Source organism: Phoenix dactylifera, chromosome 12, assembly GCF_051530095.1.
Source record: "Phoenix dactylifera cultivar Ajwa chromosome 12, Ajwa_hap1_PhDact_Kaust_v1.1, whole genome shotgun sequence".
Lineage (NCBI taxonomy): Eukaryota > Viridiplantae > Streptophyta > Magnoliopsida > Arecales > Arecaceae > Phoenix > Phoenix dactylifera.
The window spans coordinates 7,649,752-7,667,995 of NC_143201.1; the positions used below are offsets into that span (position 1 = coordinate 7,649,752).

Consider the following 18,244-nt stretch of genomic DNA (forward strand, 5'->3'; position numbering starts at 1 on the left):
CGTCCTTCGTGTTGGGCACGTGTGATTCACGCGAGAGAGGGAAAGGGAGTGTACCCGGGTTCTATTGGCTTGGATATATTTTTAAAACCTAACCGATTTAGACCGAATTTCTAAAATTAAAATCAAAACCAAAGCAACCTAATATGAAAATCGATTCAAACTAACTCAAAAAATTTGATTCGGTTTGATTTATAGGATTCAACTTGAGGAGGAGGTGGGCAAAGTAGAAGCGGTCAATGATGGTGGGAAAGATGGTGATGCGAACATGGAAGAGAGGTGCCCTCATGGCTGGGCCATCTCCTCTGAAGGCAAGCCATTCCATTCTATTATAACAAATCAAATGCAATCTCAGTTTCTTCCACATCAAGAAATATGTTCCCTGCTACATGCTTGTTCCATCCTCCAAGCTTCTTCCTAGTAATATCCAGGAGCTTGGAAACTCTAGCCATGGCATATCTATTAATAAGCATAGACCAAACGCCCTTCAATAGCCATGTAAGTGGTATTATCTAAGCTAATGTGACCAGCCATTTTCATGATGAAGTTATTAAGTATTAGGTTGGTTATGCTTTTGATTCTCTAAATTTATGTTGGTTTTTTAATAAGTCCTTGAACTTCAAAAGCTTAAATTTGGTCACTATTATTTTGCAACTATTTTAATATCGTCCTTCCCCCAATTCCGGCCACTTTCTCTTATCAAAAATCCCTGCTGGCATTAATCGATAATTATATGGCCAATTATATGACAGAAACTGCTTAGATAAATGATTACATAGCTGATTAATGACGACATGCCATATGGATGATGATGTGGTATAATAGATGAAAGTTTTCATTTTAATGATGTGATATATGGATAATGACATAGTATATTGGTGATGATATGGTGCGTGTTGTGGAATTTCTTGTCAAAAATGTGCAGTCGCTGAGTGCTACATCATCACCCATATACCAAGTCATCATCCATATGCCACATCATCACTCAGGTACCATAAATTATGTTTTTGATCTTCTAAGTTTCACAAATATTTTTACATAGCCCTTATCATTTAAAAATCTCTAATTAGGTCCCTTAATTTTCTAATGTGATTTAAAAATAGAAATCATTTTCTTGCTTTTTGTTTATCCTTTTTTGCTTTCCATTCTTCTTGGGTTTAGACCAGACTCTCTTTACTTGCAGTTAAGGAAAAATAAGATCTGGGGATGGAATTGAAGGTTAGATGAATAACGTACGATGGAGTGCTATATATGAGTTATGGTAGTGTAGATTTCTTTTCTCTTGTGTATATTTATATCCATTCTTGTGGAAGGTAGGAGGAAAAAGAGGATGGGTGGGTATGATTAGAGATAGAGTAGAATCAGTAATGTAATAATGTATTATTAATATAATTTTTCTTATATATATTACTTCTTCATATTAGTTTTGACTCTCCTCTTCATATAAGTTAGGATTGCATTAAAAAATAGGCCTAAATTTGGAGGACCAGAGGGATAGTTAATTCTTGAATATTTTACTTCAAATAAATATATTTCCTTGGATGATAGATCTCATATGCATTCTTTGTTCCAAAGATAGAAACTTATCATTTTTCCAATTCTTGTTCCAGATAAGATTTTTATTTACTTTATTATTTTCTCCTTTTGACCAATGAGTAGGCACCAAGAAACCGGCCGCAAGCCGGTCCACGCGGCAAAATCCCGGTGTGTTGAAGCTTACACGCAGCTTCCCAGCTGGCCGACACGCTGTAACGTAGGGAATTCCCCCACGACCACACCCTTTTCTCGAAAAGGTTCCCACAGGAAAGCAACCTTTCTTTTAAAGTAACGGCTCCACAAAGCCTGAACTAATAAACGACGAGCCGCCTTAAGGAAACCTCTCAAACTTCGTCTCCGCTTCGGATCGTAAAAACCGACCTATTAACCCTAACCCAAACAGCAAACTCTTGTACTCCCCCCAAGCTCCTCTATAGCCTCCTCCATGGCGAATTACAATCGATACCCTTCTCACAGCTACGCTCCGTCGGCCCCGCCGATGCCGGAGCCGTCCTCCGGCCCCAAGCCATCCTCCTCCGGCCAGCCTCCGGTGCCGTCGGGGTATCCTTACCACGCACCTCCGCCCTCTTATGGCTACTCGTCCCCGTATCCCTTGGGTGGCGGCGCCGGCGGAGCGGCGGGGTACTCTTTCCCTCCTGGCACGCATCCCGAGATCATCCGTAGCTTCCAGGCCGTCGATCGGGACCGGAGCGGCTTCATCGACGAGTACGAGCTGCAGGCGGCGCTGTCCTCCGGGTACCATAGGTTCAGCCTTCGCACGATTCGGCTCCTCATGTTCCTCTTCAAGAACCCTAACAACCCTTCCAAGATGGGTGAGCCCTCTTTAATTTTCTCCTAAAAAAGCCTTCTGTTTCCCCAGTTGGATTGTTCTTAGCTAATATTTATGAGCTATATTACTTCAGCGACTTGCATCATAAATTCTCAAATTTTCTTTATGAAAGCTATTTGTTTATTATATCTACCCATCAAATTTCTTCTTTCGTGTACGCTTTATTCCTTATAAATTTTTCCTCGGTGCTGACTTCCTTTCTTTTTTTTTAATTATTTTTTTTTCCTTGCAGGGCCTGCTGAGTTTGCTGCTCTATGGAGTTGTCTCGGGCAATGGCGGGTACGCTGTAGCATTCATATTTCATTACTTTGCTTTCCCGTATTGCAAATATGATAAATTATTAATTTGATAAATTGAGTATGATTTTGTATTTGACTTAGTTAATGTTTAGTAAGTGTAGAAGGAATCAGAAATCGTTGAACTAACTTGAGTATTTTGTGGAAATAGTACCTGCATTGCAGCTAGATCCCCCATACTTTCCTTATGTGACCTGACAACTTGATAAATTTGATGATATTGATATCTTTCGTTCAGTGATATGCACTGTAGTACAACCACATAAGTTCAATGATCCTCCTGGATAAATTTAATGGTGTATAATAATACGCTAAGATTAAATTTGTTTGTTCCACTGCCTTGCTCTGGAAAACAATGCAGTAGAAAATGCACATGGTCTCAATTTTCATTAATTGTTCACTAGTTTAAAAGATGTTGTATTAAGTGGTTGCCTGAGTTACTTCAACGACATTTTTAATCATTACGATTTCACTAATTCGGTGAACCTTCCAAATTGAATTAAAGGATGGAGGCAAATGAAAAAAATCATATTGATATCGACTGGTTTGGGGTGGGTTCTGATTGGTCATGGGATATTAATTTTCCTAAAACCAATTTTGATTTCTTAAAGTTTAAGGGATGCAGGGTAGTTGTGACCTGACTTAATATGAAAGAACATCCCAAATGACTACCACTATTTCTACTATTCATTAGCAACTAGTTTTGGGATGTGTCGTGGTTCACCAGGATGTTTGATCAGAGGATGTAGTTAGCCTTGATTCACCACAATTAATTCAAAACTGTAATTTAATGGTCTCCTTTTCAAACTTTTTTTTATTATATTATCAAACATGTTTCTTTCCCGTATAAAATGGATATAAATGATATCACCTACAAGGTTTCTCCCCTTTATGCTCTAGGTTGAACTTGATGAAGAAACCATTATTATATAACCGGCAATGATGACATTATTGGGCCAACTACGAAGCCTTTGTAATGCAGCTTTTTGTTTGTGATAGTGTTAATTCATTTATTTTACTATAATCATGTTTCTTACCCCTGACATGGTCCATAGAATATATTAATAGTAATACTATGGTTTATCTGAATTTCATTATTTTCGATGATTCCAACTGGTGATTTATTCATTCATTGCTTGCTCTTATATTTTTCCCACTTAAAATGAAAACTTGTGCTACACTAATTGAGTTCTCTTATGTTCATGTAGAAGGAGTGAAGAATTGATAACTCCTCCTCCTCCTTTTGGGAGACATTTTTCTTAAATAACATAGAAGTATACTGAAGTTGTGTCTCACCTTCTTTTTTTTCAGGCTATCTTTGACAGATTTGATAGAGATCGGAGTGGTGCAATTGACTCAACGGAATTGAGAGATGCACTCCTAAGTCTAGGATTTGCGGTTCCACCTTCTGTTATTCAAGTTCTAGTATCCAATTACACTGATGGGAAGACTGGCAGGGGTGCGCTTAATTTGGACAACTTTGTCGAGTGAGTATTTGTTTTCTGATGTGCTGTCTTCTTTCAATCATGCGTCAGATGACTGTTAATCTGATTTATGCATTTGTTGTATATGCAGGTGTGGGATGATTGTGAAGGTAAGGAAATGAAACTTCATTTTGGTGGAATCTCAGAATCAATAGACATGATGAGTTTTCCTTTTATATGTTGGTCAGGGCTTTCATCAGGTGGTCTAATGATACAGGTCGCTGAAACTTTTTTTTTAATTATAGATATTCAATATTTAAACCTTTCCTAGATTTGTATAAAAATGCTAGACTTTGAATATGAAATGGAGTGTATGTTCATCCAACAAGACAGTTTAGGTTTGAACTTTTAAACAAGTATTATTGTTGAATCTATGAAGAGGATTAGTTGGACACCAAAGGCAGTGATTGATCCAGCCATAATCAGGCATTAGGCTTGGAATAAGCCTTGTGCCTGCTAAACAGCCTTTGGGAAACAGGGATAACTCAAGAATAGTTGCGCTAGTCAAACTTGCGTATGATAGTGATAACTATTTGGTGGGGGAGCTGTCATAAGTTATTCCTTGGCATACAGGCATCATTTATGCCGACCTTTTACTTTTTCTATGGACCCAAAAAAGACGTCATCCAAAAGCTATTCCAAAATCTGAAGCCCGACAAAAGTTAGAACAACTCATGGAATAAGTATTCCTATAGGCGTTACTGTTGCTCTTCCAGTTTTTCTTATTCCTGAACCAGATGCAGCCTTATAGAAAGAAACATATTTTTTTGAACTCTTGTAGAAAGAACATGTTATATGCATGGGTGTACTCACAAGGCAAGCTGTCGCAAGAGAAGGTGACATCTTCCTTTTTAACAATAACTTGAAAGAACAAAACATTAGAAGGAGAATCGGAACATTTTAGTCACTGACTGGTCAATCTCTGATGCTGTTGGTGATTATTAGTGTTCATACTTGATTGATATGAAGCTGAGTCACGTAATCTCTTTGCTCCTCTTTTTCTAGGATGATCAAACAGGGTTTTGGCTTAAAATGTGTCAATATTTTCCACATATGGGAGTATCACTCTTTGTTGAAAGTAAATCTGGCATGCTAGCTACATATATCTGAATGAACTTGGTTATCAATATCTTTTGCAGGGATTAACAGAAAAATTCAAGGAGAAAGATTCTCGCTACACTGGCTCAGCAACTCTTACCTATGATACTTTCATGTCAATGGTCATTCCCTTCATTGTACCATAGACTGGCTATGGTTTAATACCTGTATTACTGAGATTATCTTTTGTCCTCCTAGTTTTGGTGTGCTGTATTTAGTTCATTAAGCATCTAGAAGTTGCTGTATATTTATGAAAGAAAAGGTTGGTATCCTTAACTCATCCGTCTTTGCTAGGAGACAGTTTCCCTGTTGAAAGAAATTGATATTGTTTGACTTTAGCGTTGTCATGAATTTAGAATTGTATGTTTATGTGTGAGTTTTAAAAGATTTGTCAGAATTTTGTTTGGTTAAAGCAAAATGCTTATTGTTGCATTTTGAAAATGGTGCCTTATATGATTTCTTACCGAGCGAACGGTATCAATCTATATATGATTTCTTACTGAACCAAGGAGAAAACTGATTTTGTTACAACTTAAAATTGGAAGCTTAAGGGCACAGGTCTTGGCACAATGATAAGATTGCTTTATTTTAACCGGTGGTCACAAGTTCCAAATATGGAAACAATGTCTTCACAGGGATGAGGTTATATATGTGTTATACTTTTTTCAAACCTTGCAGTGATGGGAGTCTTATACTTTAGAATGTCGTTGTGGTCGTTGTCTTTCTTCTTTTTAATTTTGTAGAAGGAAACTTAAAGGATACTTTGTGGGGTCTCACAGAACCAAAAGAAGTGATTTTCTTAAAACCTTAGAGCTGAGTCCAAATCACATTGGTCTGCAGACCACGCCTCAGCTGTGCTCAAACAGGTATAGAGCATAGTTTCTATGAGGGAGGATATGTTGGACCAAGCCTTAGCTAATGGCATGAACTGTATAGTTACAAAATTAGAAAGCATAACTACAAGCATCATCTTGTTACCTTTCCTTCACATGAGCTCGTTCTTGCTATTGCAGCCCGAGGGGCATTGGTAACCCTATCCATCTAATTTTGATCATTAATGATTCCTCTGCTTTGTCTTCTTTCTTTCTTTGAGTGGCTTGCTGCAGGAGTTGGGCCACAAATCTCTCATCTTCTCAGGTGCTTGGAAAGTTCTCTCTCCTCACAACATAATTTTTGTTCTTGATCCATATAGTCCATAGCCTTGTGTGACTAGGATGGGATTTGACTATGTTGAGGATAGGCCGAGGGCTCTTGTGGTGCTTATATATTTTTGAGCCTATTAATCTAAAAGTTTGAATTTTTAAATAAAATTTTAATATGGTATTAGAGCCTGATCCTTTTTATCTACCAAAATCTCCACACTCTGACTTACTAATCCATGTGTTGCCTTTTGTTATGGGTTCCATCCATCCTCCTAGCTTGGACGAGTGGTTAATCATGGGATGATCAGTTGGGCATGCCTTTTTGTTTTTGTTTTTTTTTTTCTTGTTTTTTTTTTCTGTGCATTGTAGGCTTTGTGGTGTGAGACGCTCTCCGTTTGTATGGAGTGATGGCAAGCATTGAAGAATTTGCCCGTTGGCGGGCTTGCTTGTGTTTAGCAAGCAAGTAAAATCAACGCTCGTTGTCTCAATGGGAATTTGAAAGTCTTCGAAGTGATAAGGACTGTCAAATAACATAAGGCCTCTAAAGAATAGGCCCTACAAGGATGCACTATTCAGGGAAAATACAGAGCTCCTTAAGAGAAAAAAAATAATCTATTTTAAGGAGTGAAATCCAAACTTATGGATGGAGTTAGAACTCTTAGGGATAGATATCGATAGAAAAGAGATTTTAGACTATTTGAAACCACTATATTGACTGCGTAAATTCTATCAGTTTTAGGTTAATACATCCAATTCTAAAAATTTTGGTTTTATATCTTCAGAACTAATTCTTTTATGTAGTATTTGTCGAAGATTCCCCTCTTGCTCCTTTTATCCTTCAAAGTCGTCATTATTTGTGGAAAATATTAGCTTTGTGTAGTAACATAAATTATGAAAGTACGTTTGCTCCTTTTGTACGATATGAAAATATCTATATTAATTTTGTCTTTGGATGCTTTGCCAATTCTTCTCAGAATAAGGGATGTGCCTCACCAAAGGATTTATTGGAAACAAAATTTTTACTTCATGAGCAAACTATTTAACATAGTATTGTAGATCTCGAAAACTTATACAAAACTAAAAAAAAAAAAAAAAAACACTTCTATCAAATATTGTATAGTGCAAGTTATGAATTCTAGAAGTTTAGATATATAATTCGGTTTTCTATATCGCAGATCTTGTTCTTGCATCCTATCCACCTGTCAATAGTGGTCAAAATATCCATATCGGATCTAAGAATTCTTTTTAGATTATATTGAGATCAAGAAGAGAATAAAACCAAAAATATGTTATGTTACAATGAGATGAAAAGAAGATATTTATTTTTTTTTCTAATTCTGAATTGATCTTATATTGCTGTCTTATTGTTGGGTGAACTCGATATAAACCTCTTCCAAGAAGATTATTCACTCAATGCTCCACTTCTCTCTCTTTTCCTCTATAATGGTGTTGCAGTAAAGCTCTCTATTACCTCGGGATTTGAATAATCACTTAGTTAATATTCAGAAATAAAATAAAGTTTAGAGCCCTTGGATCACAAGCTAAAAATATTTATGTCACCAAAATGTGTAGATGATATATAATTGGTAGGTTAGAATATCAATAAGCCTCGAAAGTGAACAAAAATCGTATAGGGTGGGCACTATAAAATATCATAGAGGGTGGGACATTTATTTTACCACACTTTCTCTGGTGATCATTTAAAAAAACCTAAAAGTCAAATAAAGATAGGACTCCTCCTACTAATACTGTCCATCGATCCTTTAACTTTTTTTTAAAAAAAAAGAAAATAAAATTGCACATACCAAGGAAGGCTGACCGCATCCTCTTTTCTTTTTGTTAAGCCTCTCTATCTATCCTCCTTCTCATCAAATTGCCCCTCCTATCCATGAGGTCTTTTTTCTTCTCGAGTCTTTTTCTCATCCTCCAAATCTCTCTCTCTTTCAGGATCTTTGCATCCAATATTCCATGGAATTTAAGGATTGGTATGTATATAATTTCTTATATTAAATAAAGTTAGAAAAATAAACATCATGTTCTAAAAACTATGTATCAATTTACTAGGTATATATTGGCTTTCTAAATAACTAATTTATTTCATGTGTATTATCTGACCATACAGTGTACAGTGCTAAAAAGTATATTTTGAAAACTACGTTTGATTTACTTAAATGTGTGTATTAGATCACTGTTGGGTATGTATTAAAGAAGCTTGAAGTATGTATTAGAAAGTCGACGAGTGTGTATTACCTATCCCATGTAGTATCTACTCATGAATATAATGTTTTAAAAACTGTATATCAATTTGCTTGGGCGTATCTATTGGGTTGCTAGATGGCTCATTTGCTAATTGTATATCACCTGGTCATGTACTATGTACTGATGAACATCATGTTCTAGAAACTAAAATTATATGTATCCGGTCCACAAGTCAAGTAGAGAGAAAAAGTAGGAAAGAGAGAGAAAAGAGAGAAGAATTAGAGAGAGGAGAGAGGAGAGAGGAGAGAGAGAAGAGAGAAGAAGAGAGAGAAACTCTCTCCTCTCTTCATGAACAGCCCACCCCTTTCTCTCTTCCTCCTTGCAAATCCATGGGGGCAGCGGCCATGGTGCCCCCCCCCCCCCCAACAAAAAGGTGGCCACAGCGGCCGCAACGTCGGATGAAGACCAAAACAGGGTATCCTGTTTCGGTGATTCGCCAGCTCCAATCATGGCGAGCAAGGCCAAAAACAATAGAGAAGAAAAAAAAGGATTGCCTGGAAATTTCTGATTTTTCGGCTTAATTTCGATCGAGATCGGGAGATAGAAGACTACGACCAGGAGTCTTCTTCTTCAATTTTTTCTCAAGTGAGGCATCACGGGTCATGGGCTTGGCCACTCCGGGCTGGCCTATGGACGGTTGGCTGGCTGAGGTAGCTCAGATCGGGCCTGGCTGCTCCGAGCCGGCCCACAAATCCAAAAAAAAAAAAGGGTTATTACATATGCAAACAAAATGGACCTTGACGGCCAACGCCAGTTATCTCAAGCAAGCACCTTTTGGACACTAGAGAAAGTGCATTTCACCTTTTTTTTTTTTTTTTTCTTCCTTTCTTACAATATCAGTTATCATTTTTAGCTAGATCTATAATTCATATTTTGTGTGATAAGATATGAGAGATATCAAAATCATTTTTTTATAAAATATAAATTATTACATAATAATATTTAAATATCTAATATTTACTATAGATAATTTATCATTAATTATATTCATTTTATCAATATTATATTTATTTTTATCATAATTTTAAAAACTTTAAATTAAAAAAAAAAAAGATAATTCGGTCTTATTTATTGGCTGATAGCCGTCCATTTTTTTGATGGCCCATCCAGAATGCACCGGACCCTACGATACGCGGGCCGCCGGGCAGACAAATCCTGGTTGTCAGTGCTACAAGCGTTTCTCCCATGGGCGGGCGATCATGGCCTCCAGAAGACTTTCCAAATCCCTCCCTTCTCCCTCCACCGTCTCTTCATTGAGAAGGAATCCTCTCCCGGACCCTAACCCTAACCCTGACCCTAGCCATGGCGTCCTCCCCAATCCCTCCTCCCCCCCGGCTCCTGTCCTCCCCCTCTCCCTCTCCCCCGCGCCCCCTTCCCACCTCGCCCGCTTCCTCCGTTCCCACCTCAAGCCATCCTTCACCCCTGCCGACCTACTCCACCTCCTTCGCCGCCGCCTCCGACACCACCCCGGCCTCGCCCCGTACGACCTCGACGTCTTCCTCTGGGCCGCCGGCGTCGACTCCTTCCGCCACGATCACTCCACCTACGAGTGGATGGTCCGCACCCTTGCCGCCACCGGTCGCCTCGACCCCCTCCTCCGCCTCCTCTGCCTCCTCCTCTCCCACCCCTGCCCCTGCGCCGATGGCATCTTCGCCTGCCCCCGCCTCGAGCCCATCTTCCGCTTCGCCCTCCACGCTTTCTGCCGCGCCGGCCGCCTCGCCGACGCCGCCGCCGCCCTCGACGATGCTCGCCGCTCCCTCGACGGCCGCCCCGCCGCCGCCCTCTACAACATCCTCCTCCACGGATTCGCTCGGTGGGGCGAGCACCGGAAAGCCCTCGACTTGTTCGACAAAATGCTCAGGGATCGAGTCAGGCCGGATGCTTTCACCTTCAACATCCTGATCAGCAGCTCATTTCGAAATGCCGACTTCGATGAGGCTTTGGATTGGTTTCGAGAGATGAGGGCGAGGGGCTGCGAGCCCAGTGTGGTCACCTTCAACACCCTGATCAAAGGATTCTTTAGAGAGAAAAAGATAAAAGAAGGAATTGGAGTTGCCCGTGAGATGCTCGATCTCGGATGCCAGTTCTCGGTCCCGACCTGTGAGATTCTAATGAATGGGCTCTGCAAAGAACGTGGTAGGGTCCAGGAAGCGAGTGATCTTTTGATGGAATTCTTGCAGAAAGGAGCCATTCCCGAGGGGTTTGATTGCTTGGTCTTGGTGGAGGCTCTCTGTAAAGAAGGAAGAGTGGAGAGGGCGCTGGAAATGGTGAATTTTTTGTGGGAAAAAGGGATGCTTGTGAGTGTGGTGACATGCACTACCTTGATAGAGGGGCTGAGGAACTTGGGGAAGATAAATGAGGCTTATGGGTTGATGGAGAAGATGATACAGAAAGAAATACTTCCCGATACCATTACCTTGAACTGTCTTTTGGAAACTCTCTGTAATGCTGGAAGAACAGCGGACGCAAACCGGCTGAGAGTTTTAGCTTCGAAGAAAGGATTCGAACCTGATGGAGTGACATTGGGGGTACTGGTAAAGGGATTCTCAAGGGAAGGGAGAACAAGGGAGGGGGAAGGAGTGGTGGATGAGATGCTGGACAGAGGGTTTATACCAAACATTGCGAGTTATAACAGGTTAATGGAGGGGTTGCAAAATGGAAATAAATCTCGAACTCTGCGATGAAATTTTTAAGCTGTGGCAGTGAACTGATGAAATATTGTTTGTACATTCACCTCCCACATTTGGTGGCAGGTTGCTGATCTTTGCTATTTCTGGATCAGATGAAGAGAGAATTACAGTAGGATGGAACTTGGTTGATTCAGAGATTTGAGAGTTGTGCTATGTAAAAGAGTGGATGCTTGGGAGATAAAGAAGATATGTTGCTGACAAGCCTGGAAATTGTCCACGAGGAGTGGAAGATTGGAGGAACATGGACTAAAATAAACCTGGTCATGATTGGAGGAAGAAGACTGTCATAAGGTTTTGGCTGAGCTTTAAACCTTAGTACATGGATATTGCCACCCTCTTTGTTGCTGGTCCAATATAGATTATAACTCAGTGATACTCAAATTTGGAGTGCCATAATGCTAGCAGCGAGGCTGTTGGCATCATTTCCATGCGTTTTAAAAAGTTTGGCTTGCAAAGAAGGTGAAAAATATCATTGAATGTAAAAGAAATGAGAGAAAAACTAGAGAAATATCGAGATTTTATTTAGTAGAAAGAATCTTAAAATCAATGTGTAGGACAGCAAGAGGAGTGCAATAGCAGAAAACTATTTTGGTTGTTGTACCACTTCTTTTGTTTGAGAAGAGCCTCCAACTTGGAATTGTGAATAATGGAGATTTTTATGTGTAAAACCAACTTATTGTACTATTTTGTGTTTCGACATCTCACCAAATATAATGCAATTTTATCTTGGCAGCAATCTTGAGGGCCCCTTGTTTGGTAGGTTTTATTATTTTGCATCCTCCAAATGCTGTGTCCCTTTTCGCCAATTTATTTGATGCCGTTTGGTTAAATATTGGAACAATGATAATGGGAATATGCCAAAGAAGTGAAAAAGATGGGGCACTTTCCCTCTTGTCTTCATCATAATGCTTTATTCAATTGCGTGCATCAAATTGCCAAGCTGATTATGACATTGGACCCGCAGGCTTTCTTTTTACAGAAGTCATGCCATACCATTGGTCCCATTTCTCATTATTTGAATGTCATACAGAAGAAGCATCAAACAGAAGATCACGCACCAGTCATTCAGGGACTTCATTCTACATCCTAGAAAATCCTGGTATCCATGACATCCTGATCATTAAAATTTATCAAAAAGAATGCGATGACAACCCAAAAAGAGTTCCTAATACAGGTACTTTATCAATGATTCTATTCTGAAATGAATTGAATTCGAGAGTTTGACCATCCTTCATGTCTATTACAAATACAAATTTTCCCTCGATGCCTTATTTGACTCTCTCTATGCCATCAGTGTCCTTCTTGAAAGCACCATTCCTCTTCACTTGCGGGACCACTGATGTGATGGACCCATGGAAAGCATTGAGTCTCTGCGGAGGTTTTGAGCCTGCAGAACCGAAAAAAGAATAGAGTCAAGTGAGATGAAAACACAGTGATTGCCAAAGCACTGATGCTGAAATGGTAGATGACTAGATTCTGGTCCCCCCTACAATGGAAAAAATCGATCACCTTTCCACTGAAACCTATAATGACATCTCCCAACAGGTGGTTGTATCAACTAATCTGTTCTTACAAAAAAGGGGGAAAAGATGGGCCGAAAGCTGAGACCATAAACGACCCATTCAGAATATATGACGGATGGCTTTCGTTGGGTTGCAGACAAGGAATCTGCAACTTTCACTATTTCTTACAGGAGTCGCTTGCATAATTGAAAAGATGAAAATGATAGGTTCTAAGGTTTGGTGAGTTGTCACCTTCCATCATAATGTTCTGAGTGAATTGCAGTTAAACCCATAGAAATCAATGCCCACATCACAACTTCGCTAGATGGATTTCTCAAAGTAAAAGCAAAGTAACAAACAAAGGAATATATGGGAACAAGAGAACAAGAAATGACCACGATCTAATTGATTTGAGGCACCATTCAGGCCTGAAGATAGTTTCTTGTTATCTAGTGTAGTGGCTATATACAAGAAATATCAAGGAAAAGTATGGAAAGCAAGGGAATCACTCAAAACACCTTATTCTCGGGTCCAGCTTTGACAAAAGAGTTTGAATCACTCAGCACTAACAAATAATATCGTATCGTTTATCTTTTTCGCTGTTATCAATCAGGAGTGCTACGATGTCTACCAGCTCAGACGAACACTGCTACGACTATGATAAGAATTCCCAACCCGTACGCCACCTGCAAGGAAAAACAAAAATAAGTCTCCAGCTGAAGGAAAGTCCTTTCCTATTATTTTCTCAATATCAAGCATGTCAACAAATGTAGCTGGAAAAGCATGTAGTTTTACTAAATAAAATCCCTTTACACAACTTCCATATCCTGACTTATCTTCTTTTGGCATGATGCATGAAAGGAACGTCACAACCAAAATGAATTTCTTGATAAAATATCACGTCAAAAAAGAGAGAAAATGCGGATCCTTTCTGCTACTTGCATACTAAATGTTTGATGGATCACTACCTCACAGATCATATTTTGTCAGTGTGGAAGGTCAAAGTTCTCTCACCCCGAAATCAGCAATGGAGCTTTGAGCTCATCAGCAAATAGTCCTCAGTCCCCATTGCCCTTGCTACATAAGAATGCAGGACTGGTTGCCACCAATTGTTTTAACTATGAACGTATGTCGCTAACCAAATTGAATAACAAATATTTTTTTGAACACCATGCAATAAAACAAAGCAAGCATAAACAAGAGCTTCTGCCAATGATATTGCTTAAACTAGGGGAGAAATATATGTTATGCATTGCTAGAATTGTCTCATTCCTTACCATCAGCTTGGAAGATGATGATGCCAACGATGGATATAGAAGGTATCGCTGCAAACCAATATTATAAACAGGACTACCATCAGGATAGAAAAGTCCATAGTTCCTCTCAGATGTAGGACCTGGCTTCAAGTCCTCATTAAATAGAGCAAAAACATAGACGTCAATGGGCACCGAAGGCTTCAGTGGCGTGCCTTGATTCATTGCAATCCTTTTCAATAGGTTACCATTATATGTTGCAGCATTCTCTATGCTTGCTCCTGGCTCATCAGAATCTCCTTTTGATGGCCACCCAGTCTCAGATATTCTGATATCAATATCCGTGTGCCCCATTGCTTTCATCGCAGAATAGACCGAGTCAATCTGTGCATAGAGCATGTTATCATAGTGCAAGTTTGTATTTGGATCAGTGCTTCCTGCATTAGGCTGGAAGAGAACATACTCCAATGGAACACCATTTGGATCTGCTTTGTAGGCAAAGAAAGGATATGCATTTAAGAGGAAGGGAGACTTGATCTGAGAATGGAAACTTAGAAGTGGTTGAATGTACTGAACGAGATCCTCGCGAAAAGAACCAGAGGAAGGAGGGTAGGAATTTCCTAGTATAGCTGCTGAATGTGCAGTGGAAACATTCACTTGCTTGTCCAATCCAAGAGTCACAAGAGCTCCATATATGGACTGCATTGCTGGGAGGAGGTTTGACATTAGTGTAGTATCTGTGCCAGAGAAAACCTCATTTCCCACAGTGATACAGGTGATTTTAGTTTGTGGAAGGTAAGGCTGGACGTTCTGCCTGAGCCAGGCCTGGGCATTTGTAGAGTCTGTCATGTTCACTATGTTCTCATTGCCGATTGCAATTATAAACTCAATGTTAGAATTGCCGAAAGCACCCAAAACCCTGGGGTCAGCATCATAAAGCTTCACCTTGGAGATACTGATTGATTGGAGGAGGCCAGCGACTTGCGTGGGAGAGGGTAGATTGTTGGCAATTTGCCCATAGTTGATTCCAACACTGACGCAAAGGGTTTGGAGAACTTGACCTGTAAAATTATATCCCCTTTAGCTGAACTCAATGTGAAATTAAGAGAAATTAACCAATTCCTGGGATTAGATTGCAGAATAGTAGCATTGCATATATGTACTCAGTCATAGTTAATGGTGCATGCCTTTGTATGGGAGTAAACTGGAATGCTGGCCTTTAAATTTAGCAACTTTTCAGAGGATGTATTGCAAAAAAGCAGGTAAAGAACTCTTTCCCTAGTTAGGACTCTATGAGACCTTGGAAAAAGTTTCTTTTCCTTTAGGTTGGTTTGTTTGCTAGTTTGTTGAACAGAAATGTCTGGCACCAGCTAAAAATGCTGACTTAGAGCTCTCCAAGAGAATTTATATCTTTATAAGTACATGGAATCCAGGTTACCCACCATTCACTTGCCATCTTCAATTAGGCTGGTATATGTCAAGTTCCAAGAGTTCTCTATTAAAGGATATACTCTGATCTTGGACACCCATAAGATCTTATTGCTGTAGAAGCATGTATTTGAAGGATGGCATTCAGAAGAACAAGGATTTTTCAGTAGGAAATCTAAAGTAGCTAGCAAAGCCATGCAACTTTATCACCAAAAAAAAAAAAAAATCAAACAATCTCGATGAACTTTATGAGAAGATAGGAAAAGATCAATGTTTGCTTATGCTCTGGAAAAATCTTAACTACTCACAATCACTTGATTTTTTACAGTTACAAGAGATAATAAAATGAAAAATTATGAAGAGCAAGTAATAGATCTTATAGATTTGATGCACAGTTCAGGAGAACAAAAAGGGTTCTAAATAATCACTCCACATATCTCACAATGAAAAGAAGAGAATCACATTTATTAAATTAAAAGACAGATATTCTTTATGCTTTAACTTGTTTTAAATCAGAAAACGTGTTTTCACCAAATCCAATCAAAATATATTAAAAAAAAAATCGCGATACAATATAAAAGAAGGCGAAAAAGGAGAGATTCCCACATCGACCAAACTGATTTTTTTAATTAAAAAAATCATACAAATCGCAAGTAGGTGCGAATCCATCTACGAAACTAAAAAGAATAGCAGATTGTGTATTTGATGAAAAAGTTTGAAGGACCCTTCAACCCATTCTCATCAAGAAATAAAATAGGTAAAGTTTCATTCATGTGCAAAAAGATCCAAGTAGAAGATTAAAAGTCCAATAGAATTTTCTTTTAGTTTTTATTCCAAAGGGAAGATCCGAGACGATGACACCAGAATTCCAAAAAGAAATCCTGAATCCATGGACTGCAAACATGATTCAGATGAAAACAGAGCGTTAAATTGGTCCAGAAGATCTATCCACATAAGAAAAAAAAAAAAACGAATTCCAGCAAACTCAGTTAAACGGTAAGAAAAGGAAATCAATAAATATCCCACTCCAAATTGCTTCAAAATTCGAAGAAATAATGAACAAGAAAACTAATAAAGGGAATGCAATAATCACAGACCCATCTCTTATCTTATCTTCCAACAAAATTACATCAACCAAAACAGAAAACAAAAAAAACCTAAGAATTTAAGCAAGATTCTCTAATCCTTCTATAAATCTAAACCAAGAAGAAGTGAAGCATCTTCGTACCTGATAGCAGGAGCAAGCAAATCGCCACGAAGCGGAAGCGAGAGAGCAACTCCATTATTCTACTCTCTCTCTCTCTCTTTCTCTCGTCTCCGCCTCTGGTTCGCGGTTGCCAGATAAATCTCGCTGGCCTCCTTTAAATAAATCTCCACTCCCCCCTCCCCTCAGGACAAGCCGAGCACCACTTCGCTTTCCCACGCCCTTTTCTTCCATGTTTCTTCCTTTACTACGTTATATTTTGCGCATCCCCATAAAGGGCAAAATCGGTATTTCAGCTTCGAATTAACATCGTGCAGCTCACCAAAAACCGGGCCTTTTCTCTATCCTAACCTGGTTCTGGCAAACGACGCACCGGGGATGGCAATAAATCCCCTCGAAGTTTCGGTGATTTTACCACAAACCCGCGCTTACGTTCCTCTATGGAAGGGGACAACTTCGGAGGTAGTTTCGTCATCGGGAAGGGGAGGCTGCGCGACGCAGGGGGAAATTAGCCGTCAGAGGGGAAAGTTCTCTGTTTTTTTTTTAATTTTTTCATGATGGTCAAACGGGAAAGTTAATGTCCACGTGGCGGATAGCGAAGGCGGGGCCCGATTCCGCGGGAAACGGTAATTTGGGAAACGCATGCGAGCCGGAGTCCGCCATCGAGCACACGTGTGTTTACCTGTTGCCACGCCAGCTTTGACGTTGCATGCCTAACTTGGGACCCTTTTTTTTGACCATATTAGCCTATAAATAATATCCTACGCTATGACGCTTATTTAATTCCTATGAGTCTCGAATGTGTCGTTGAATGCCGTTTTATTCATCTCGTGTTTAGGTTATTTCTATGTTTCACGATTGACATAATGCGCACGGTGTAATTCATAATATCTTAGAACAAATAAATTATGTTTTTTTATGGATATCCTTCTAAATCTCAAATTTTGCATGGATATTCTTCTAAAATTGATATTTACATGTATGCCCTCGTAAAACTCTGTTATTATACACATATCCCTAATATAACGGTTATTCTAACGATATTAAGAAAAATCAAATTTATATTAATTAAAAATAAAATAAAATTTTAAAATTACATTATTATCCTTGTCTTCTTTCTTGCTATCGGGATCATGATTTATTTGCATATCTACCTATTAAGAGTATTTTAGTCATTTTAATTTGAAACCGTTAATTTTTTAACGTCATCAGATAGTATGGGTACATATGCAAAAACAAAAATAAAAAAAAGTAGAATAGCAAAACAAGTATTTTAAGAGGATATACATGCAAATATTAATTTGGGAAGGATATTCATGCAAAATCCAATATTTAGAAGGATATTCATGCAAAAAAAAAAATATTCTATTTTATATTATATGTACTATATTGCAGTGCACCATATCAACCAAGTTGTTGTTTCTATTTGTCTTATCCATTGTGTGCTTGTCTTGGATTGCGGCCTATTCATCTTGTCTTGGCTTGTTCGATCGGGTGTCATTTTG

The 18,244-nt window shown here is 39.0% G+C and overlaps 3 protein-coding genes across 5 annotated transcripts; 2 read left to right on the forward strand and 1 right to left on the reverse strand.

Annotated features, from left to right (window-relative positions):
• Nucleotides 1-1,842: 1,842 nt before the first annotated feature.
• On the forward strand, nt 1,843-5,599 carry LOC103718005 (Calcium-binding EF-hand family protein). The gene is made up of 5 exons (XM_088708176.2): nt 1,843-2,366; nt 2,616-2,662; nt 3,991-4,166; nt 4,255-4,273; nt 5,303-5,599. The coding sequence occupies exons 1-5, from the start codon at nt 1,979-1,981 to the stop codon at nt 5,405-5,407; spliced, it is 735 nt and encodes a 244-aa protein (XP_088564302.1). The 5' UTR covers nt 1,843-1,978; the 3' UTR covers nt 5,408-5,599.
• A 4,160-nt stretch (nt 5,600-9,759) lies between these two features.
• Nucleotides 9,760-12,082, forward strand: LOC103718011 (pentatricopeptide (PPR) repeat-containing protein). Its single transcript, XM_008806632.6, has one exon. The coding sequence runs from the start codon at nt 9,760-9,762 to the stop codon at nt 11,344-11,346; it is 1,587 nt and encodes a 528-aa protein (XP_008804854.3). The 3' UTR covers nt 11,347-12,082.
• Nucleotides 12,083-12,449: 367 nt separating this feature from the next.
• LOC103718002 (Glycosyl hydrolase superfamily protein) lies at nt 12,450-17,215 on the reverse strand. Of its 3 annotated transcripts, none has more exons than XR_605761.6 (4): nt 16,764-17,215; nt 14,132-15,168; nt 13,373-13,540; nt 12,450-12,739 (listed from the first exon to the last, which is right to left on the reverse strand). XR_605761.6 is itself a non-coding variant. In XM_008806623.6 (4 exons), the coding sequence occupies exons 1-3, from the start codon at nt 16,816-16,818 to the stop codon at nt 13,490-13,492; spliced, it is 1,143 nt and encodes a 380-aa protein (XP_008804845.1). In that variant the 5' UTR covers nt 16,819-17,215; the 3' UTR covers nt 12,450-12,739; nt 13,486-13,489. The 3 variants fall into 3 exon arrangements, 2 of the variants coding, with proteins under 2 accessions (XP_008804845.1, XP_008804844.1); XM_008806623.6 differs by having other exon boundaries at nt 13,486-13,540; XM_008806622.6 differs by lacking the exon at nt 12,450-12,739 and having other exon boundaries at nt 13,237-13,540.
• Between the last annotated feature and the right edge of the window lie 1,029 nt (nt 17,216-18,244).

Bases quoted from the DNA above. Each gene is read 5' to 3' on its own strand.
- LOC103718005 (XM_088708176.2), top strand. From the start codon at position 1,979: ATGGCGAATTACAATCGATACCCTTCTCACAGCTACGCTCCGTCGGCC. The intron at 2,367-2,615 runs GTGAGCCCTCTT...TTTTCCTTGCAG, and splicing joins TAACAACCCTTCCAAGATGG to GGCCTGCTGAGTTTGCTGCT. The intron at 2,663-3,990 runs GTACGCTGTAGC...CTTTTTTTTCAG, and splicing joins GTTGTCTCGGGCAATGGCGG to GCTATCTTTGACAGATTTGA.
- LOC103718011 (XM_008806632.6), top strand. From the start codon at position 9,760: ATGGCCCATCCAGAATGCACCGGACCCTACGATACGCGGGCCGCCGGG.
- LOC103718002 (XM_008806623.6), bottom strand. From the start codon at position 16,818: ATGGAGTTGCTCTCTCGCTTCCGCTTCGTGGCGATTTGCTTGCTCCTG. The intron at 15,169-16,763 runs GTACGAAGATGC...ATAATTTTACAG, and splicing joins TTGCTTGCTCCTGCTATCAG to GTCAAGTTCTCCAAACCCTT. The intron at 13,541-14,131 runs GTAAGGAATGAG...TTTTCCTTGCAG, and splicing joins CATCATCTTCCAAGCTGATG to GTGGCGTACGGGTTGGGAAT.